Here is a 25,187-nt window from a genome sequence, read left to right on the forward strand (position 1 = left end):
TTTCTGCGAGGAGACGTTTATCTAACGTTTAATGGAAGGAGTCTCCAGTTTTAGCACTTTGTAAGTCTGAAGTAAACCGTATCTTGGTCACATGACGAGCTGCATTTTTTTTTTTAGAAAGTGTCGGGATTGTCTTATAGCCGATATTACGTGATGACTAACTTACACTAGCTTATTATGCAGACCGTTCAAAGCATTAAGTGCAACTATAAATGGATAAAAGGTATACCTTGCCATCCTTTAATAAATAAAAATGTCATTACTGACAGATTGGTGTGGTATAATTGGGGGGGGGGGGGGGGGTGACACGTTGGGACATGCTGTTATCGGAAAATAATCAACTTCGAGTTGGTAACAGTAACTCCACTTTGCAACACCACCCTATCATTGATTATTTTTCTATAACAACACTCCCCCAAGTTTTTTTATTCCTTACTAAACTCAAATGAGTTTTATTTAGCATTTTAAAGATACCACTAAAGTGACCAAAGGAGCCGTTTTATTCATATGATTTGATAGATGATTTAAAAGGATTATGAGAACTGTTCCTAATTGTATTCCTAAATGAGCTGAATGATTTAAGCAGCCCTAATTTTTCTTTTGCTTGTGGCAGAGGGTGATTTTATTATTGCTGTACAGCATGAAAGTCAAAATCATGTAGAGACACATTTCGTGAAAACCACACGGGGCACTCGTGACCTATCTTCTTACTCAGGACGACCAACTCCAAACCGGTGGAATTTAAGTTATCATCTTGTGGGCTTGGGCAAGTCCAGACTGGCTCTACACACCTGCACACACACACACACACACACACACACACACACACACACACACACCCTTCTTTGCTTCCTGAGTTGTGTGCTGACACAAATGTGTCAGGTTCTCCACTTGTGCTTCGCTCTACTGCTACTGTTTGCCATAATGACACACACACACACACACACACACACACACACACACACACACACACACACACAATGACTCAGCACTTAGCTGCAGGCTATTTGACAATGACATATTGATCAATTACGTCACTTATTGTACATCACCGTTTCTATGACACTGATCGCCTCCATCACCAAGGCAACAAGTATCTGATTGGCTGGCAACTTTTCTCTGCATTATTACAGATCTTATGCTTTTTCAATTTAAAAAGCAGCCCAATCAAGTACTCTCACTCACTCTATCAACACCCGAGTCTCCAATTTGCTTCAATGTCTCTGGGCTGAACTGGTGAACTCTGGAGCAGTTCGAGACTGGCAGGAGGCCCACATGCTTGTGGAGAGATTCTGTCTCCGTCTCAGTCTCACTGCCATCTGGGCTAAATGCGCTGTCGGTATGTTACGTTCAGCCAGTTGCAGTCAAGCCAGTAAACAAACCTGTCCAAATAGTGCTGAGTGAATCGATTCACAAGGGAATCATTCTTTTAAACGACTCTTTTAAACGACTCTTTTAAACGACTTTTAAACGACTTTTAAACGACTCCAGTTGCAGTCAAGCCAGTAAACAAACCTGTGCAAATAGTGGAGTGAATCGATTCACAAGGGAATCATTCTTTTAAACGACTCTTTCTACATTATGCTTGACTTGTAGAAAGCCTGTTACAAAGAATGTAGTAAAAACAGGTTTTTGTTGGAAAGATCTCTGTGTTATAAAAAAAAACCACTGAAGACTATCTTATTTGTCAGACTTGGCATCATAATTATAATCAGGATAAGGGGGCAGTGGTGGTTCAGCGGTTAAGACTCTGGGTTACTGATCGGAAGGTCGGGGGTTCAAGCCCTGCCACTGTTGGGCCCTTGAGCAAGGCCCTTAACCCTTTCTGCTCCAGGGGGCGCTGTGACCCCAACTTCCTGGCATGCTGGGGTATGCGAGGAAAATAATTTCACTGTACTATAATATATATGTGACCAATAAAGACTAAAATTATAGTACCGGAGCTCAGATCATTCTCATAAACGTATGAATCCCTGTTTATAAGGTATATGTTATTAGCAAACTGAGTGTAAATGGTGTATTAGCCCGTCCCGTCAGGATTTCGTGCGATTTCGCGATTGCAGAAATGAAGTAAAAATCAAAACTCCGCAATATTCGGAGGAACTTGAAATTTTTCAGAATTACCGCAGATTTGGGTCAAGACTCATCACGTGACGTCATCACGACACGCATTCGGCCAAAGCCCTCTACGATTCACGTGTCGAACACGAGTACAGCTAAAAGGTCGCATTTAATCAACAAACATAACTGCAATTTCACCAATTCAAGAAGTTTTCTACAAAAACGCACAAACAATTCTGCAAGTTGCGTCGCAGATTTTGAGCGAGAGGAAAAACAATAATAAATAAAACACAGCAAAATCAAGCTATGCAACCATGAACATGACGCGATGAATCAAACGAATCAATTCACAACGTTTGATTCACGTCAATTTCAAAGCGAGTCATTATGGAGTCTTTGGCACAAGGAGGTTTTGTGATGCGTTTTGGTGCAGGATCATTGCAGACATACCTGTGTGTCAAACCTGAAACTGCTGTCATCCCTAACCAGTCGAGCCGTCTGAACAACAATAACAAAGAAGGATCAGTGTTTTGTATATTCCGTCGAAGGCTTATTGGCTGAGCGTGAATGGTGACGACAGAAACTTTCAATCTAGCACATTTCTCTGCAGCTTTGTCAACACAAAGGGCTCGGACTCGGGTCAACTCCACGTACAAATCCCCGTAGCTGCCAGCTTAGCATCATCGCGCTAGCCAATAGGATTCAAGGTTCACGCTTTTAGGTCAGAATAGACTCATTTGTCAAGCTCAATCACATCTCGTTGTTTTAAAGGTCTCTGATCTATATCTTAATGGTGCCAGGGCAAGCGTCAGCCTGTAGAAATCCCATGATGCACTGCAAAACGCAACAGTCCCGTTGGTTGAGCAAATCCCACAGTAAGACTGAGATAAGAAGGACAGGGAGGTTATAGTAAAATTAATTCGGTCTGCCACGCATCACCAGGCTGCGGCGGATTAAAGGAACTCGCTCGCCATCGGTCACTACTGAAAACAATGATTTCTGATTCATTTCCCCCCTCATGGTTAGTTCAATGAGATGCTAACAGCGATCAGAACATGTAATCAACATCATAGCGCTGTTTTTTTTTCACCACACAATCATCCATGTGAGCCAAATTCCACTAAATCAGTCATGCACATGGGCACCCATAGTGAACCTATGACCTAATGAGAGTCCGCTCAAAGCCCAGGTCAAAGGCAAGGAGACATTCCAGGAGTTCAAGCAAATTCTTGGAATGCGTGTATCATGGCCACATGACTCGAGGATCCGAGGTGCCAGGCTGAAAGAAATCCTCTTTGGTTTCGGTCACGTACCACACACACACACACACACACACACACACACACACCATGCATGAAAATACAGTGCATTTAAGCTTCATTTAAAAAACAAAGCAAAAAAACCACCCAGAATATAAAATCTCAGTAATCTCCAGCCCTTGTATGTGGGAAACAGAAAACACAACCATCTTACAAACTTCAATAAATATCTAACAGAAGTAGGTATGTCTCAATATTACATTTTCACATCATGATAACGTCTAGCACGGTGACTCATTATTGTATTTCAAAAGGTTTCACACGTTGTACACGGACCTACTGTAGGGTGGCCATTTTGTCCTCATGAAGTCATGTTCACTCTCGACAGGTGACCAAAATATTTCTTTCGATTGATCTGAAGATGACTGAACACTGTAATAAAATGAGAAACCTTACACCCGAAGAAGGGTCTGTGACGCGCCGTTTCACCAGAGAGCCGATGCTTACGGTGGTTAAGATCGTTATTATACCACGGTGCTCCTGAATACTCGAATCTGATTGGTCAGAAGGGAAGGTGTGGATTAGTTTCAGTAGGTTGATATTAATGTGCTCATTCTAACACGTTATCGTTTCCACAGTAACAGCGCACTCACAGGGACTTGCACGGCCGACGCGCCACATAATCTAAACCTAATAACCGTTAGTTAAAAAACAAACAAACAAACAAAAAAACCCAACAACATATAACTGCTAGGTAAAAAACCAAGACAAAACAGACAATGCTGTTTTCCGTAAGGAGTAGGGCTGCAACAATTAATCGATTAGACTGATAATAATCGACAATGAATTTCATTACGGATTAGTCGGGTCTGTTTAATCGATCGATCGAAGAAATAATTGACAGATTAATCGACTATCAAAATAATTGTTAGGTGCAGCCCTACTAAGGCGACATTCATTTTTCAGTTATGGAAGGAGTCTCCGGTGTCAGAGCTTTAAAACGGTCAGGACGTTTTCTGCCAAAGGCTTCAAGACAGAGGGTTTGCTGGAGTTTTTTGGAGGTTTTTTTTGTTTCTCTGTAACATGAAAAGCTGAGTTTTTTCGTCTTGTTTTGCAGAAATTACACTAAACGTAACTTTGATCTTAATAACAATCTTAAAAGGTAACTCCGCCTCGTGTTGGTCCGCATCACATCACATCACCCTGTCGTCGATTATTTTCCTATTACAGCACACCCAAGAGTGTATAATTTAAAACTCTATGCTGTTTAATACTTACTTAAGGACTGTCAAAGATAGTTATTAGTTAGTTAGTTACTATAATAAATAATAAAACCTAAAAGCTAGTTTATTAAACTAGAAAAAGTGCTGTTGATTTGATACAGTCTGTATTTGCATTTGTAACAGATTAAAAGTGCAACTGGTTAGTGATCTGTGGAAAGAAATTTTTAAGAATACCAAGTCCTAACAGCACCAATAAATAACCAACAAGTATGACGGTACATATCTACCCAATGTGCCTAATACTGGAATAATTCATTGATATTCTCAGGTATAAATGGGACAGAGCATAAACGTTGCCAACAATCTGGAACTTCCACTTAATCAAACCAGAAGAACAGAATCGTGTCTTTCCACGGCTTCTTATGATCTTACTGAAAAGAACCAGAGTATGTGCGAGACGTGAAACCAGACGTTTCAGTCAGCAAATAACACATTCAGCCTCTTGGCCTCAAAAATTCATCGGAAAAGGAGTTCAGCGCAATCATTTCTCCCCACTGTGGCTCTTCAACCCCCTCTCCTTCCTCTTTCCCTCTAACCATAACTGCTGGTTAGAAAAGAAATGCCGGAGACACGGAGTCTCACAGCCGCCTTGTTTGTTTGTTAGTCGGTTGATCTTGCCATGGTGGATGCACCATGCCCAATGTGTGTGCATGTGTGTGTATCGGACTATGGAGGATGAGGACGGGAGCCTACGTTGTAATTAAGGGACCCAAAATAGTCCAGCAGCAGAGTCCAGGCTTTCCAAAACACTCTGCGCACTTGCGACTCTCATGGCCCAGAGCACTGGGATTCGTCTGTTTGTGCGTGTGGCTTCATGGAAGGGAGGAAGGGAAACGGAGCCGATTATGGCTGTGACTGAGATCCAATTTGGGAACTACTGTAAACATACTCCGCATTCCTGTGCTGTTTTCAATATACTTCCATCAGCTTTCCTTCGAACTTATTCTCCGACGAAATGTTTCTATCCTGATGGGAGCGCTCTCTTCCAGGATGGTTCCACCCCCTCTCCCCTCCCCCAACCCCACATCCACAGAACAAGTGGGCTCACTCACTGGTTGAATGAGGATGAAATGATGTAAATCATACCTTCACAAATCACCAGATCCCAACCCAATTACACACCAATGGGAAATTCTGGAGCAAGGTGTTCTCCGCTAGAGCTCTCCACCACCATTGTCACTCTTCATCCTTTCAGTACAGTTCCAGAGACTTGCATGCCAATGTGCACTGAAGATGTTATAGCAGATCAAAGTGGCCCATCACCTTACTAATAGACTTCATGTTGGCTATGTGCAGCTGTGTGCATTGGTTCTTACCAGTCCAACAGGAAAACATTAGCTTTTCAGACCAAAACCATAATATCTACAAAGAAATTCCCAACATCAGTTACATTTCCCATGGTTTTCTGAGGCACAATAAGCCATGCAATTGTGGGTTTCTGTTTGTTGTAGCTCCGTTGCTGAGTGATGAAGACTACCCCAATATCTACCAATAGCTAGACGTCTGGCTTGCAAAACTGTACCCTACCAGACATCTTTGACAGGATCACATCTGCTACTGAATGCCTGAACTTTCCACAAATTTTTATTTGTTTTTGAGTGCTCATTCTGTAATGGATTAAAATGAAATCATACAGGCCCAACAGAAGACAGTCCACCACTAACAGTTATAGCATCGGAAGGCCAAGCTGCAACTGTGGTCACCATTGCGGTGGTTTCATTGCATTTCCACACCAACTGTGGTTTCATTGCGTTTTCAAGAATGAAATTGGTGTATCCTTCCATACTTCCAGTAGCTCACAGTTCTTTAAGCTTGCTGAAGTGAGCGTGCATCAGGAATTTGGTCATATTGAAATTTAGTCTAGTTTATTCTGTGTACATGTAATGAAATGTACAGTAGATTGGTACACCTAAACAATCTGTCCAAACAATTTCAAACAGCAAAATATTAGTTTGAAAATTCTTTAAAAAGAATACACACACACATATATATATATACATATATATATATATACATATATATATATATATATATATATATATATCGTGCTATTGCTGTGTAGTGGACACTTGCAGAACAACTGGAGGGAGATACGTGCAGCTCTAAATATATTTCTCAAAGGAACACAAACAACAATATACTTTAGGCAGCAAGACTTCATTTGGAGCTGTGTACAAAACTATATAAACATTATAACTAGCATCATATTTGGTTAGATAAAACGTCAACCTCGCCAGACCGCAATTCCTTCTGGGCAAGTTCTGCTCCTGAAGTCTATAGTTATGTTAAATTGTTTCCTCGGGCCTTCAAGGGTTCATCAAACAAAAATCATCTGAGCTAATAAAGTAATGGAATGAGTTTTATAATACTGGCGGTGCTTCACTAAGGAAAATAGCAAGGACGAGTCGAAAAAAGCGTGCATTAAACACAGCTTTGGAATGGAGGCATACTGAGGGTCATGATCTTTCCAGAACATGCTAATGCCGCTAAAAACAACTAGCACCGACCGCGGAAACAAGGTGGGTCTGGTCTATATTCATACTTCCTTAACCACAGAGGCTGGGGAGCAGACAGAAATCTGTCAATAGCCGGTGAAAAAGAGGATGTGGATACGGTCAAGATTAGAGAGAGGAGAACGGATTCCACATTCGGCATATGGTCACCAAACACAGCAGATATCTACAGTCTTGCAGCATGGAATACAGCTCAAGCCAAGCTGTTAATTATCTTCATTTTACAGACAGCCTCAAAAGAATGCTATGACAAGATGGTGCCAGAATGCAAAGAATAAAAAACAATAGTGGAATGTACTAGATGTTCATTATCTTCACGGCTAAGGTGAAATACCATTAAGCGATTGTGAAATATCACTATTTAGTGTGAGGTCATGTGATTTATGACAAACAGAGAAAGCTTTGTGAGGATGAAAGACAAGAAGTAACCTAAAAAATTCACAGTCATCAAGTTGCCAGTGTTCGTTTAGGAGGAATTTGAGATGTTAGCACCCTCACCCCAATGCACCAAAAAAAAAAAATTCTTAAAAAACAACACACAATCACTGATAAACAAGTTCCCACTTGTCCTTGTAGTTCTGAATCAAAGTGAGGAAATCCACGACGGAGTCTGTTAGTGTTCGCCTCAACCGAGGCAGCCTAACAGGCTCCACATGCCTGGCCTTGTCTTCCAGATTGCAAAAATCAGTTGAAGCAGAGTGAGCAGACCAGCTCTACCAGCTTTACAACACTTCAGCAAGAACCACCATTACCCAGAATGCATCACTGCTGATACACACCCAGAATCACATGTCTGCCTAACCACACTGGACTGAGGAAAAATCCAGAGGCTACAAAGTACAGCCTCAAGCTATAAACAACTACAGTCTGTAGATTCCAGCTTAAGGCCACCAAACCCCCCCCACCTTTACATAACAAGGTGAAGGAATGAAAAGATGACACATTTATTTTCCATTTTTATATACGTTTATACATATTATATACCCTATCTATAGATTCTTGTTATGCTGAACCATTCTGGACATCAACTGGTTTCACCGACTAAAGACTCAGAAGCATTTGTACTTGCATAGCTGAAGTATTTCGTTCCAAAAAACGTTCTTTTTCTCTAGAAAGATTTCTGACAGGAAGGCATATTCCTTTAAAAAATAATGTTCTTCATAATACTAACGCTAGCTAGTTAAACTGACAAGATTTCTGACTATTTTTCAGCCATGTTCATACATTTTTATAATCCTCATTACTAATGCTAACTAACATGAGAACCTGACAAAGATTTCTGACAGGAGTTTTCAGTCATATACATGAATGGTCATAATCTCCACTGCTAACTCTAGCCAGCTAGCTAACATATGCTAACCTGATTAAAGATTTCTGACAGGAGATTTCACTCATATTAATAAATGGTCATAATATTTACTGCTAACTCTAGCCACCTAGTTAACATATGCTAACCTGTTAGGATTTCTGACAGGAACTCGTATTCAAAAATATTGTCCTTCATTTTCAACACTAACGCTAGCTAGCTAAACTGACATGATTTCAGACTATTTTTCAGCCATATGCATACATTTTCATAATCTTCACTGCTAACTCTAGACAGCTAGCTAACATATGCTAACTTGATAAGATTTCTGACAGGGTTATGAAGGAATATTAAATATTTTAATTAAAAAAGTGATCACTACTAACACTAGCTAACTAACAGAAGCGAACCTGCCAGGATTTCTAAGAGGATTTATTCAAGGAATATTCCTAAATGATCACTGCTAAAGCTATCTATCTACCTAGGCTACCTTGACAGGAGATATTTAAGTCACATTTACAAATCAGAATCTTAACTGTAATGCTAGGTAGATGGCTAATATAAGCTAACTTGATAGGATATTTCACACACACACACACACACACACACACACACACACAAAAACCTTTATAAATGCACTAATAAAACTAGGCCCATGTAGACTTTTGATATACTGACTCACATCTGTCAGACAGACCCTTTTCACCAAGCTAGGCACCATTTTAGGGCGTGTTTGTGCTCATACGATGGAGATGAAGATGAAGCTTATACTGATTTAGAGGGAAGGAAAAGGATGGCTTGCTTCTATTAGATCCTTAAACTCAAAGGACCATCACATACACCTTCTCGGCGAAGGCAACCCCATATAGTTCCAGTCAAGCTTAAAAAACAAACAACAGTATTGTGGTAATATCCAAAAACCGTGATACAAGATTAGGCAGCCAAGTCATTTAAAAAACATCCCAGACAACTGAATCTTGGCAGAGTTCACTAGCTATTAAACAATATAAAATTAGGTCATCAAACTGGCACACCGAACAGGCAGTTGAATCACGTTGAATCATGCGTGTGATGATGCTGAATAAAGGCAGGAGTTGTGGTCTGTGGAGTGAGAATGCATTAGACGGAAAAACCACAAAAACAAAATGCTCACCGAGATGAATTTGAGGGGAAACGAAGCATGTTTATTTATATTTATCAAAGCTTCAAGCCTGGCAAAAACAGGCCCGTGAACCGCATAGCTGCGGTCATGATGGAATTAAAGAGCAATACGAGCAACGACGATGAAGCAAAACTAAAACACACCCTCGGTCACATCGGAGTGTATGAAGATCTGTGGGTCGTCAGAGACGTGGAAAAAGCGAGGGTGGTGTGTCAGTTTCCACTCCATCCCACCTGCAGTTCATTTAGCATCCCTATATGGCTACTCCCGCTGAGAGTACAGCACCTCTTTATGAGACGGACCACACACAGACAGACAGAGGCACACCCGCCGAGGTTATTTTACAGCGTTACCGCAAACATGGCACAGGAACAAAGTCAGGAGCTTCCCGTGGAGCAGCGACTAAGCAACAGCACAGAAGGAGACACAGAGGTGAAGCCAAATGCCGCCTGTTACAGCCTGATTAATCACCTCAGAGCGACTGCTCACCATATTCAGCACAAGATAAAGGTCAAAACCGGCTGGCTGTTGTGCACAAATTACCAAAAAAACAAAAACCTGAAATGCAAGAAGGATGAAATGTATCCGAGCTCCAAATAACTGAATTGGATATCGAGTGTACTTGGGATATTTAACATCCACAATATTGGCATCGTGGGCACTTCAAAAATATCCCCAGTACCTTTCATTCAGAAAAGGGCTGCGTAGGTAAATACTATTTACTGCGATACAATAAATCCTTAATCTCCCAGCACCCATTAGACTATTTAGTCTCCACAGTTTATCTGTAGATACTGAATAATTAATAGTGAATGGTTTTAAATGAATAACTGAAACGATAAATTGAGACTTCAGGGGTTAAGCCAACATCACGTGCCATTCTGTCCATTGAACACAAAGTTCCCCGAAAAACAACATGGTGGACAGACCTGTCCCTCTAACTGATGAAAATGCTTACTACCCAACCACCTTTAAAAAAAAAAAAATGAACACTCTATATACCGCTTTGAGTCATATTTTTCCCCTCTCACAGATTGACTGACATCATGTAAGGAGTAAAACACAATGGTGCGTTCTATTAGAAGATGACAATAAACAACTGGGTGGTGTGATGCGGCCCAACACGAAGCCGAGTTACTATTACCAAATAAGCAAAGAGCGCGTACCACAGTGTTTTATTTCTCTTATACCACAGCAAATTGCACGAACCATTCTCATTTATTAAAGAACGGCAGGTCATACTTTTTTTTATCCATTAATAGTTCGATGAAACAAGTTAATATTGTTAGCGCATATGTTATAGCTACTATAAACAGCTGATCCCTCGACAGTCTCTCTTTTTTCCTCTCTCAAAGACAAAGACACTTTGTCTTGTTACCAGAAAACTACTCTTCTGTCCTGAGGACTTTCCCGTGTCTGATAACTTTACATCTGACTTGACAAAGCGCTGACACTGGAGGCTACATAAACATCTCACAGGTGACCAACAAACTCACCATATGAACAATTGCACGCATTTTCTTCTACATCAGATTATATGAAAGGCCCACCATAGATGTCCCTGTGAATTAGCCGTTATTATAGAAACGATCACATATTTAGAACGAGTGCATTAATATAAACCTGTGATTTGCTGTTCTAGAAAAATTTTGGCAGCACTTTCTGACCAATCAGAATAAAGAATTCAACAGTGATGTGGTATAGTGTTACATAGTTTAACGTAAGCGGCTAACGTATTAGAACCCGAACCTAGCTAGCTGTTATCGAGACAAAAACAGTTAGCTAGGTAGTATTAGCTGCCATCAGTAATAGAGCTCTATGGCACGAAAAGGACTCCAGTAATAGTCGATGAAAAAGCGGTGTTACAGCGGAGCAAACATGCTAATCTGGCAAAATGAGCGTGTGTGTGAATATTTGTGGAAGCACTGCAAAGCCAAAAAAATATAAAAACCACAAAATAGCGTCTGGTTTGAGAGGACGTTTCTGGCTGACTGGGATTTTTTTTTTGAAGGAGATCAGCACTTTCACTGGAGAGAGGGAGGAGAAGACGAGCACTGAAGCCACAGGAAAGTGGTCCCACAGCTGTTTTTCTTTCCCTGCTTCAAAAAAACCTATTATTAATAACACCTGCTGTTTTGTCTGATCTCTTATTAAAGAAAAAAAAAAATCTGTGCTTTTAATTATATAGCTTTTGGCCAGACAAGAGAGAGGAGCTGCTGTTGAATGGATATAGAACCTTGTAATCTTTTTACTCTTACAAAATAAATAAATAAATAAATAAAAGCAAAACATTATTTAGGTAATGGTTGCATTTTTTTTTTTTTAACTGAAAAAGCTGTGCTTGGGTTTTCCCCAGGCCAAAAATAACCACAGGGGTGTGGGGTCAGGACGAGACCCAACTACGAGTTGTGTAATCCTCTGATGTACTTACATAACAGGACGGGAAAAGCATAGAGGGGACTTCGTGCAGGAACGATCAGTTCCGACAGGACTTTGTGATTTTCCGATCGCAGAAATTCACGCAAAATCAAGGAAACCCTATCCTATTCGGAGGAGCTTGCGATTTTTCTAAATTACTGCAGACTTGGGCCGAGACGCGTCATGTGACGTCATAACGATACTCATTCAGCCAAAGCCCTCTTCGATTCACGCGTGTCGAACATGAGTACAGCTAAAAGCTCGCATTTATCAACACACATCACCATGAAAGACAACAATTTCACGTAATTTCGCCAATTCAAGTAGTTTTCTGCAAAAATACTTTTTTGCATCACAAATTTTGAAAAAGGCAGCAGCAAAATAAAGCATTTTTGGCCACATCAATCACAAAAGGAAAAACTCCACGAAATCCTGTACGGCATGAACAAACCTTACATGGAACCAGTGAAATGCTGTCTGTGTGAGAGGGGTGCCATTACTTTGTCCCCTGTGCATTAGAGTGATAGCCAGCTAACTGTGATGAGAGATGTATATGCTCCTCCTCAAAACAGCAAACTGTATACTCGGTGTAATAGCATTATAGCAATTATTAACAAGCGAATTTGTACTCATGCTGCAAGCAGCCATGTTGATTTGACGTCACTTACTGAACTTAGAGTTAAAGAGCACCTATTATGTTTTTTTCAAATATTACCTTTCATGTAGTGCGTTATATATAGAGCTGTTTGTGAATGTAAAAAGTCTGCAAAGTTTCAAAGATCAAAGCGCAGGACAAACGGAGTTATCGACTCCCAAACAAAGGAACCGATTCTGAACAGCTGAATCGAGTCGTTAGTGATTCCAGACTTTACTTCCTGTACTAACCTACGTAGGTTTGTAACAAAAAGCCCCGCCTCTGGTCTTCATCGGCTGCTCACTGAAAGCGGTAGACCAATCACAACAGACTGGGACATCTGACCAATCAGAGCAGAGTATGCTCTCTGAACGGAGGAGTTTAGAACGAATCCTTTACAACGAATCATTTAACGAGTCGTTTGTGACGCTGGGAGGAAAAAAGGTAATGCTGCCATTTAAATTATGAGCATGTTATAATGCTTCTTGACCAGTGTAAATCTATTGTATGAGACCTTTAAAACAAAATTAGGCACGTTTCAAAACCATAATAGGTGCACTTTAAGGAGACTGTCGCAAGTTTACAAGTAGGAATCAACTGGGTGTTTTACGTTTACATTTATTCATTTAGCAGATGCTTTTATCCAAAGCGACTTACAAATGAGAAAATTCGTTTTCTTTGGTTTTTCCTAGTCGGAGGTCAAGAGTTACAAGATTTAGTTGAACGCAGCAATAGAACTGGGCAGTTAGTGATTCCCCAGGTCATATGATAAGAGAGACTTGACAGTATCTAAACTGAGAAAAAATACTAGATAATAAAAATGTTTCGTTTAAATAAGCTAGTGCATAAAAACATTTTTTGGGGCCAACAATGCACTGATGAAAATAGACAAATACACAAAGCCAATTTGGCCAAGAAAATAATTAATGATTACAAACAGACTAATATACAAAATTAGGGTCGATAATGAATTAGTAGAAATATATAAAAGCTATCTGCTTAGCATAGCTAAATGATTCGCTATAAATATTTCCAAGTTCTTTAATTTGAAGTTAATACATAAACACTATAAATCCTAAATGATACACATTCTGTAATCGGGATTTGAATCAAATTTCCAATAACGCAAGCTTGAAAGTAGCAAGCTGGTAATACTGAAATCTCATGTTACACAGGAACCGTGTCTATGCCAAACAAAACAATCCATCCATCCATCCATCTTCTACCGCTTGCTCCTTTTCAGGGTCACGGGGAACCTGGAGCCTATCCCAGGGAGCATCCGGCACAAGGCGGGGTACACCCTGGACAGGGTGCCAGTCCATCGCAGGGCACAATCACACACACATTCACACACCCATTCATACACTACGGACACTTTAGACACGCCAATCAGCCTACCGTGCATGTCTTTGGACTGGAGGAGGAAACCGGAGTACCCGGAGGAAACCCCCGCAGCACAGGGAGAACATGCAAACTCCGCACACACATGGCCACGGTGGGACCAAACAAAACAAAGTGGGCCAAAAAATTCCACACCAATTTGAAGTTAATACATAAACACTATAAATCCTAAAATGATACACATTCTGTAATTTGGATTTGAATCAAATTTCCAATAACGCAAGCTTGAAAGTAAGAAGCTGGTAATACTGAAATCTCATGTTACACAGGAACCGTGTCTATGCCAAACAAAACAAAGTGGGCCAAAAAATTCCACACCAGTACAATCTTCCCCAACGTGAGGAAAGAAGAAACGGAACTTTTTTTTTTTTTTTTTTGCGTGTGTGTGTTGTGAACGCAGGGGGTTTTATAAAGCTGAGAGTCAAGAGATCAGAGCAGGTCACGTCACCCCTACCCTCCCTCCTCGACTCCCCCTGCTCCCTTCCCCCCAAAACGCTCCTTCACTCCCTCTTAACAGAAAGAATCTGGGCACCGTTTCTAGCATGAGCTAATAAACCGTGACAAGTTTACCAACCGGCATCTTGAAAAGCGATTTCCTGAAATTTACCAGGCTGAAATTGGGGAATTTTCCAATGGGTGATGGATCAAAACAGATTTAAGGCAAACAGGTGGGGGAAGAAAAAAAAAAAAAAAAACCTCAAACGCACCGTGTTAATTTCTTCTGAATGGCAGAAATGACAAAAATGGCCACGCACTTCACTGAACAGGGCAACGTTCCCAGAGCCAAAGCTACATTACTCCATGCACTGATGACTGATCGCTATTCAAGCCATGCCAAGCTTTGTTCTCTCAGTAACAGATTTAGGATTTCCACCGTTAAACACAAGCCAAAACAATCAGTGAGATCTACTTCATACTCTTTCCCATGAGATAACGGAGTACGTTACTATCTAGAAGGAATAAAACACCGTGAGGGCATGCAGTCATACGACAACAATCAACGACCAGGTGGTGTGATGCAGGTTTTCTTGTTGCACCTCAAGGTTGATTGTTTTCCAATAACTGCACATCGCAATTTATTTAAACCCTTTAACACGCAACAGCAATTTGCTAACACGAACATTTTTAAAACGTATATGTACGGTCCAAATGACAAAAGGATCCAACTATGTCCTATGGCATACCTCAACTCCAATGCAAGGTCACAAATACTAAACGCATAGCACACAGGCTTGAGGTCTCTAGTAGACTCTAGTGATTCGAGCTCCGTTTCCTGAGGCATCAGACAAACAACAAACTCGCACACACGACTCCTAAAAGCCTCTCTTAAATAACTTGAGCCCACATCGCCCACACTGCTCTGTGGTTTTTGCTTCCATTTCCATTTTTCCCCCTCTTTCGGCAGAATCTGAGCTTTTCTGGTTTGTGTGAAAGTTTGTGATTTGCAATTTCCTCTGCGAGCAGAAGACCACTGAAATTCCCCAGGCTTTTCTATTCGGCGCTTTCTGTATCGGAAGGGTCTTAAGCAACTTTAACGCTCCTCAAAAGGCGGCCCTGCTCCGAACACGCAGAAAGCAGCGATAATTCACATCACTTCATTTACATAACTGTCATGACACCACATTATTTGGATGTCATTTGAATTCTCAGTTGAATCATTAATCACGAAGAAAAAAAAACTGTGCAAGCAATGTGGCAAAGCTGCCAACATCTTTCTGTCAACATCTTCCTGTAAGTGTTACGTCTTAATGCGTCATTGTTACGTTATGTCGTTACGTATTGTTGCTATAGCTTTACTCATCATTTTCACATTTTTATTCGTCATTGTTGCATCTTTACCCAGTGCATGTCTTTATGTGTTTGTGTGCCGTTATTACGCATCACTGTTACGTCTCTACATGCAGCTGTGACATCTATACACATCACTGTTACGTCTCTACATGCAGCTGTGACATCTATACACATCACTGTTACGTCTCTACATGCAGCTGTGACATCTATACGCATCACTGTTACGTCTCTACATGCAGCTGTGACATCTATACGCATCACTGTTACGTCTCTACATGCAGCTGTGACATCTATACGCATCACTGTTACGTCTCTACATGCAGCTGTGACATCTATACGCATCACTGTTACGTCTCTACATGCAGCTGTGACATCTATACGCATCACTGTTACGTCTCTACATGCAGCTGTTACATCTATACGCATCACTGTTACGTCTCTACATGCAGCTGTGACATCTATACGCATCACTGTTACGTCTCTACATGCAGCTGTGACATCTATACGCATCACTGTTACGTCTTTACATGCAGCTGTGACATCTATACGCATCACTGTTACGTCTCTACATGCAGCTGTGACATCTATACGCATCACTGTTACGTCTCTACATGCAGCTGTGACATCTATACGCATCACTGTTACGTCTCTACATGCAGCTGTGACATCTATACGCATCACTGTTACGTCTCTACATGCAGCTGTGACATCTATACGCATCACTGTTACGTCTCTACATGCAGCTGTGACATCTATACGCATCACTGTTACGTCTCTACATGCAGCTGTTACATCTATACGCATCACTGTTACGTCTCTACATGCAGCTGTGACATCTATACGCATCACTGTTACGTCTCTACATGCAGCTGTGACATCTATACGCATCACTGTTACGTCTCTACATGCAGCTGTGACATCTATACGCATCACTGTTACGTCTCTACATGCAGCTGTGACATCTATACGCATCACTGTTACGTCTCTACATGCAGCTGTGACATCTATACGCATCACTGTTACGTCTCTACATGCAGCTGTGACATCTATACGCATCACTGTTACGTCTCTACATGCAGCTGTGACATCTATACGCATCACTGTTACGTCTCTACATGCAGCTGTGACATCTATACGCATCACTGTTACGTCTCTACATGCAGCTGTGACATCTATACGCATCACTGTTACGTCTCTACATGCAGCTGTGACATCTATACGCATCACTGTTACGTCTCTACATGCAGCTGTGACATCTATACGCATCACTGTTACGTCTCTACATGCAGCTGTGACATCTATACGCATCACTGTTACGTCTCTACATGCAGCTGTGACATCTATACGCATCACTGTTACGTCTCTACATGCAGCTGTGACATCTATACGCATCACTGTTACGTCTCTACGCATTGTTGTAACATCTATATGCCACACTTTTACGTCTTTATGCACAGCTGTTACACTTTACGCATCTCCGTCACGTCATTTAGGCATCTCCGTCACGTCCTTACGCATCTCCGTTACATCCTTACGCATCTCCGTCACGTCCTTACGCATCTACGTCACGTCTTTTACGCATCTCCGTCACATCCTTACGCATCTCCGTCACGTCCTTTTACGCATCTCCGTCACGTCCTTACACATCTCCGTCACGTCCTTACACATTTCCGTCACGTCTTTCACGTATCTCCGTCACATCCTTACGCATCTCCGTCACGTCCTTTACGCATCTCCGTCACGTCCTTACACATCTCCGTCACGTCCTTACACATTTCCGTCACGTCTTTTACGTATCTCCGTCACGTCCTTACGCATCTCCGTCACGTCTTTTACGCATCTCCGTCACGTCCTTACGCATCTCCGTCACGTCCTTACGCATCTCCGTCACGTCTTTTACGCATCTCCGTCACGTCCTTACGCATCTCCGTCACGTCCTTTACGCATCTCCGTCACGTGCTTACACATCTCCGTCACGTCCTTACGCATCTACGTCACGTCTTTTACGCATCTCCGTCACGTGCTTATACATCTCCGTCACGTCTTTTACGCATCTACGTCACGTCTTTTATGCATCTCCGTCACGTCTTTTACGCATCTCCGTCACGTCTTTTACGCATCTCCGTCACGTCCTTTACGCATCTCCGTCACGTCTTTACACACAGTTGTAACGTCTATCTGAGTCACTGTTTTGTCTTTTTGTTTCATGTTGGTATGTATCAGTAATGTCTTTACGCATCACCGTTAAGGCTTCATGCATTACTACTGTGCTCTTCTGCATCTTTATGTGGCTAGCTAGCCAGCGAACGTCAGCATAGGCCTCGATCGGAAACAGGGTGTAATTATGACCATCAGGAACGGGAAACGGGACTGGTGAGCATGTGAACGCAGCGTCAGCCGAACACGAAGTGAACTGCCACTGACTTGCAAGGAGCTGATTCTCTCCAGAACCGAGGTTAAAACATACAACGTGTATGAAGCTCTTTCTGATTAAAATAACACTTCCCAACACTGGTTTCAATACATCTGTGCCGCCTCCCTCTTCGCTCTACCACACTCAGACTAATTACCATTGCGTCTCCATATGTAGCAACGATCAAGACATGACACGTGCTCTTCATCAGCTTAATATCGTCAATATGTAACTGAAGTTGGAGTCAAGTATCGACACTGACAGCTCACGTCCGAATATACCACATGCAAGAATAAAAAAACAACACACTCAGAGAAGAAAACTATGACATCCACATGTTTAAAACTTATAAAATAAATAACATAAAATGAAACATCTTGATTGTGAAGAGAACATCATGCACCAGCATGTGAGAGGGAAAAAAAAAAAAAGCTTCGAATTGTTCATCGAGATTATTTATATTATATTTATACATTTTCTGAGTTGTGTGCGTCTCATATAAAAACAAAAGAGACAATGGGAAACTGCTTATGTGGACAGCCCACCGTACAAATCCACATCAGGGAAGGCGGTTACCATAGAAACTACTGTCAGGGCTGCTGTTATAGAAATTTAATCAACACCTTCTGCCCAATCAGAATCGAAAATTCAGCATCACTGGGGTGTAAGTTGCTATGAAGCAACAAGACGAACAGAAATGTCTGCTCCAGAACAGATTCTGCTTCAGACTTTTTCCAGACTGTCTCTTTTTCACTTTGTTTATCCGTCTCAAAATCCCCGCTGTACCTTATGTACTTGCTCAACCGTCCTTACGCTCTTCCCTACAGGATGCACATGGAGGAAGACCAGATTTGGCCTCCGATTAGTCATTACTCAGGGATCTTTCACATGCTGTCTGCCTCCCGGCCCGTCACAGGCCAGAACAGGTGCTCTGCAATATGCTCGTCTCAGTGGAAGTCCCCGGCGATGGGCTGTGCAGGGGCATGTCTGCGTCTTAATCTTATCCGCGCTATCCTGAGCGTTAGGCCGCTCCGAGACAGCGGCTACTGGGACGAAAGAGAACGTCAAAAGGCCGGGAGCGCTGAACGGAAATTGTGGCAGACTGCGTCAGGGTCTGTCTTTTCGGAATAAATAAAGGAAGTCCCCAGCATTGAGGACAGGATAAAGGCTCAGGATGAAGGAGGTTTCGAGAGAAACATTTCTGCTCGGTATGAATCTGAATCTTAAGGAAGCCCCGAACTGCAAGCTGTGGGAAAAAAAAAAGGAACGTGCCATGATGTTACTTCGATTTAATAACAACTTGTTGTTTTGACTTATTATTATTATTATTATTTAACACCCCACTTTCATTAGGACAAATTTACTGAATATTAGCTTACAGTAATAATAATTCTTATTCTACTTGCACGTTTACAGATAGTAACTAAGCCAGATAGTATAGTACGGCATGCTCTGACCGAACGATTAAGGAACTATAACGCATGAGAGCATTAGGAATCATAATAGTATGAGGTCACCTAAAACAAAGAATTGATAAGCTGAATTAACAAGATTGCAAATCAAAATAAGGACACGGTATCTTGGGAGGGGTTATTATGCCAAAATAATGAGATATTACATAATATAGTTTAATGACATGTCAAGCATGTCAAGATTGTTTTCCACAACTTCAGGACTTCCATAAAATCTGAAACTCCAGGCCATACTTGCATCAAAACACTTACATTTGCTGACACGTGACTGACTCACCAGCTACGTGTGTGTGTTTCGTGAACAAGGACTAGCTGGAATGTGTCGTCCCCCGTCCCCCCCGGGTACCACATAGCTTCATGTCTGATGACTCACCCTGAGAGCTGGACGCCCCCCTGACAACGCACCTCATTGTACCGCGCACACAATGGACGCCGGACTTGAATGGCGGCCTCGGCTATGAGAAACGGGCCGCATTAGCATGACAACGCCGAGTCCATCGACCACACAGCTTGTGCTGTCATGAGAAAACATCGCTTACGTAATGCAAAAGCGGCAGACAAGACGTGCTGGTATTCACTGCTGGGACACGTTAAAGCCTACACATGGACCTGTGTGGAAAATAAAGGAAGATATTCATTTGTTTACTATATACAGTAGCTAGCACGCTACGTCTATCTGTGAAGAGGCTCCACAGGTAGGCGGGACTTTTTTTTTTTTTTAATGTGGGGCAAATTTAAGACGTCTGAATGAAACGCTCTCTAGGTGTGAGGTAAAATATTCCCCATTGAAATGACTGAGGCTTTTAAAATAAAATACTGCGATGATACTGTAAACTGTGATCAAATGTAAATACTCAAATCTATGACTAGATTAATGCCTGATCATTTGTTAACTCGTTTTCCTTTAATTAATGCCGGTCCTGCAGAAGAATTTCGCAGCGTCTACGTGAGCCAGAATTTCACCCCTTTCAACGCAAAGTGGGCGGAGCTCATCTGCAGAAAATCTTGCCTAAGCTTCAGCAATCAGAAGCCTGATCTCGCAAGTCCCGCCCACGTCGCTTTTTATCATGCGCCTTGATTCGATCGGTCCGTACTTGGGTTGAACAAGTTCGATTCCTGCTCGGCTGTCAATCACGCATGCTCGTTAGAATATTAGGCCACACCCAGACATTTCTCATGTCATCCTGAAATCCTGCCACAAACTAACTGATGCACTTGAGTAATGAACAGTGGATGGATTCCAATATCTGTTACTGTCTTCATGTACATGTATGCAAAAATTAGCGTGTAAAGACCGGCAAACATCCAGCTAGGATTCACGACATGAATGTGCGTGCTTTTTATGGAGACACAGAGAGACAGACAGGAGCCGCTCGACATCTCTTTTTCCCTGCTGGGTTTGCATGGGGTTCTTTTGTAGCTATGTAATGTCTGCCATGGCAGCAACCCAGTGATCCAATGTGGGAAGCATACACACACACACACACACACACACACACACACACACACACACGCACACACTAGAAGGACTCAATCAAATAGATAACGCTCTAATGAATACTAAACATCATCATCCACACACCAGTACTTTTCCACAAAGGCGACCATATTTGTCCAGATTTGAGGGTTGTACCTCTGTAAAAACATGAATCGAGACATGTGAAAACACAGATCTTCTGCACAGGAAACCCAGTCACACCACCAGCCTTTCCTACAGGAAGTCACCTCCAGACCTTAACCACTGTTTCTCACACACACACACACACACACACACACACACACACTCCAATGAATGCTGTGCAAGCCCAATACCTGGCCCTATGAAGGGAAAATGTGACAAGGCAAAGATAGAGAATAACAGCACAGAGTCTGTGTGTGTGTGCGTGTGTCCGCGTGTGTGTATATGAAGAAATAAAAACAAAAATACTGCTCAAAATCCCAAAAATCACATGACAGTGTTTACTCAGCATTTCGTCTGTAAACATGGTGACAGTCAGCGTTAGAGAGAAGAATCTGAACTGATTTTCAGCTCGGTGTGAATGAAGTGCTTAGTGGTGGAAAAACACAGCACGAATAAAGACAGGACTGGAACAAATCCGGAGACAGAAGGTTGTGGGAAGAAACTAATAAAGCTATCAATTTTTACTTTACGATACTACATAGGTCTTGATATGCAATCAACAATCCGATGAAAGATGGTAACAATGTTAATATTTAGAGCTGTTTCGGTACCATTCGGCGTTTTGTTGTACAAACAGTTTCATTTGAAAAGTGGTAGCTGGGAGGCCACGCCTCCTTTACTTAAACTGACATGCACAAAGCCACGCCTCCTTTACTTAAACTAATATGCACAAAGCCACGCCTCCTTTACTTAAACTGATATGCACAAAGCCACGCCTCCTTTACTTAAACTGATATGCACAAAGCCACGCCTCCTTTACTTAAACTGATATGCACAAAGCCACGCCTCCTTTACTTAAACTGACATGCACAAAGCCACGCCACCTTTACTTAAACTGATATGCACAAAGCCACGCCTCCTTTAGTTAAACTGATATGCACAAAGCCACGCCTCCTTTACTTAAACTGACATGCAAAGCCACACCTCCTTTACTTAAACTGACATGCACAAAGCCACGCCTCCTTTACTTAAACTGATATGCACAAAGCCACGCCTCCTTTACTTAAACTGATATGCACAAAGCCACGCCACCTTTACTTAAACTGATATGCACAAAGCCACGCCTCCTTTACTTAAACTGATATGCACAAAGCCACGCCACCTTTACTTAAACTGATATGCACAAAGCCACGCCTCCTTTACTTAAACTGATATACACAAAGCCACGCCTCCTTTACTTAAACTGACATGCAAAGCCACACCTCCTTTACTTAAACTGACATGCACAAAGCCACGCCTCCTTTACTTAAACTGATATGCACAAAGCCACGCCTCCTTTACTTAAACTGACATGCAAAGCCACGCCTCCTTTACTTAAACTGACATGCAAAGCCACGCCTCCTTTATTTAAACCGACATGCAAAGCCACGCCTTCTTCACTAAGACTGTTATGCACACAGACCATGCCTTATTACTTAAACTGATATGCCCAAAGCCACACCTCCTTTACTTGGGCTGAAATTCAGAGAGGCCACACCTCTTTTAGTTGAACTGACAGCCACAGAGTACAACACATACCCTTCACTCAGACCAACAGCCAAAGAGGCCACGCCTCCTTCACTGAGACTAACAGCCACAGAGACCACACCTCCTTCACTGAGAACAGCCACAGAGGCCACACCCCCTTCCTTGAGACCAACAGCCACCGAGGCCACGCCTCCTTTTCTGCAACTGAGTGGCACTGAATGTTTATTGGAAAATGTTTCTAAATAGCATTTTATTGAATAATCCACCCCATTTCCGCCACACTGTTACAATCAGTGAATCTTTACAGCCCTGGAGATGAAAAAAAGACTGCGTACCTTGTCTCTGGATAAAGATCCGGAGCAGCGGGTGCGCAGTGGACACGGCCTTGCAGAAGTTGTCGTCGTTGTTGATGGGCAGCAGGTCTCCATGAACGTCAGCGTAGCCGATCATCACCTCCATGTTGGCGATGCGGTGGAGGTTCATGATCAGCTTAAAGAACTCCTCGAATTTGCCAGGCTTCGCTCGGTTCACTGAAAACCTGCGGAACTCCGCCCCGTACTGCCGGGAAAAAAACAGAAAAGCGCAAAGAGCTCACATCTACATCCATTCCATCGTACAGTTCAATTAATGATCGTTTACATTCAAATCAGCCAGGAAGGTATTTCAAATAACCAACAGGCCTCATGACGTAATACGCCGAATTAGAGTCGTAAATGAGATCGAAACGTAGACTGAACTAAAATTTACTCAGTTATTTTTCCGTACGATGATTCCTTTGAAGCTTTTCAAACACAGGATGAGTTAGTACAGCACAGTGCTGACACACAGCAAAGTTCTGCTCCGTTTGACGTCCGTGTGAAACGCTGCTTAAAACATTTACGACTGGAAAAAAAGTCAGGTCCGTTTCTTTCACTAGTTGCCAACAACAGCTGAAAACTAGACACGCTATTTCTCCAGTACACGACAAAACCCAGTCCAGGAGCAGGCCGTGAGGCGTCTGAACCAAAGCATAATTCCCACCTCTTTATTTTCTTTTGGGTCCGTGTGTGTAGTCTTTAAACACTTGGAGAATTTGAAAGACAGAATATTGCGCTTTTCCATGAGCCTGGGAGGAATGACCAAATATTCCTTACGTTCATTATTTTTTTTATAAAACAGGTGCTGCCACTTTTATAGTAAATGTACAGCTGATCATTTTTGCATGTAAATGAACTTCTAAATGTAATGCATGTTAGTGTTTCATGGTGTTTCAAGGTGCTATACTGATAGCTTAGTGCTAACATAACACTGAAAACCTCAAACCGTGTGCCACGGCCTAATACTTAAAACAATGACCTGCTTCCTAAAAGTGGAAAAAAAAAAAAAAAAAAACGTATAAATGGGAGGATTTTTAAATTCAAACATTTCATCTTTAAGACAAACTACATTTTAAAAAATGCACAATAAAAACGTAAAAACAGATTCCATATAACAGCCTGTCACAAAGTGCTTTACTCCTCGTTTGCCCGTGTTAACAATTTTTATTTAATAAAAGAACAACGCATCAGACTTTTTATTGTTTTTTATTTATTTATATATATATATGGTTACATTTATCGCTGTGGAACGTCCATGAAATGAGTCAGCTCGTCTTTTCACTTACGTTATATATCAGCTAGAAAGCCTCGTTCCCTCACCAGCCTCTATCGTTTCTCTCTATCAGGAAGTTAATAAGACAAAAACGGGTGCAGCCGAAAGAGAGAGGGGGAAAAACAAAAATCATGATTTTAATAAGACAAAATTCCAGCTTGTCCTGACGATTTTAGCTTTACGCCCGAGTGTTAGAAATCTCTGACGCTGCAGACTCCTTCCAAAACCGTCGAATAAACTAGGATTGTCAAGGTACCAAAATTGCAGTAGTCGGTACCAATACCAGTAAAATTCCACGGTACCAAATTCGGCACCGAAGCAAAGCACAGAAACATGCTAACTGAACAACAGACTATTTTATTAATAAAAGTTACATATCAATATAAAACGTATTGTTAAAAATGCCATTCTGCATACTTCAAATATTTCATTATTAAAGCTACTAGAGTTCTCCAGACAAGAGCAGAAATGTTTTTCTGGCTGACGGATATTAAAGACGTAAACACTGCTAGCCACACGTTATTTTCTGACACATACATTTCAGATATATATCGCTCATCAAAAAGCATCCGCTGTGTACAATTAGTACACCCCATCATGTCCTCCCATTTATTTAACCCCAATAAAAGTTAAAAGCATTAAACGGTTAATAAGGACTCCTGACCGTATTAGCGTTAAACGCGCGTACGCTAACCAT

At 41.7% G+C, this 25,187-nt stretch overlaps 1 protein-coding gene across 1 annotated transcript in view; it reads right to left on the reverse strand.

Moving 5' to 3' along the window:
* pard6gb (par-6 family cell polarity regulator gamma b) overlaps positions 1 to 25,187 on the reverse strand; it is a 45,392-nt gene that overhangs the window by 11,203 nt on the left and 9,002 nt on the right. Inside the window, exon 2 of the mRNA XM_053637252.1 lies at positions 23,197 to 23,419. Within this exon, the coding sequence (XP_053493227.1) occupies positions 23,197 to 23,419 (223 nt within the window). The remainder of the gene's footprint in view (positions 1 to 23,196; positions 23,420 to 25,187) is intronic.

This window comes from Ictalurus furcatus, chromosome 12 (assembly GCF_023375685.1).
Source record: "Ictalurus furcatus strain D&B chromosome 12, Billie_1.0, whole genome shotgun sequence".
Lineage (NCBI taxonomy): Eukaryota > Metazoa > Chordata > Actinopteri > Siluriformes > Ictaluridae > Ictalurus > Ictalurus furcatus.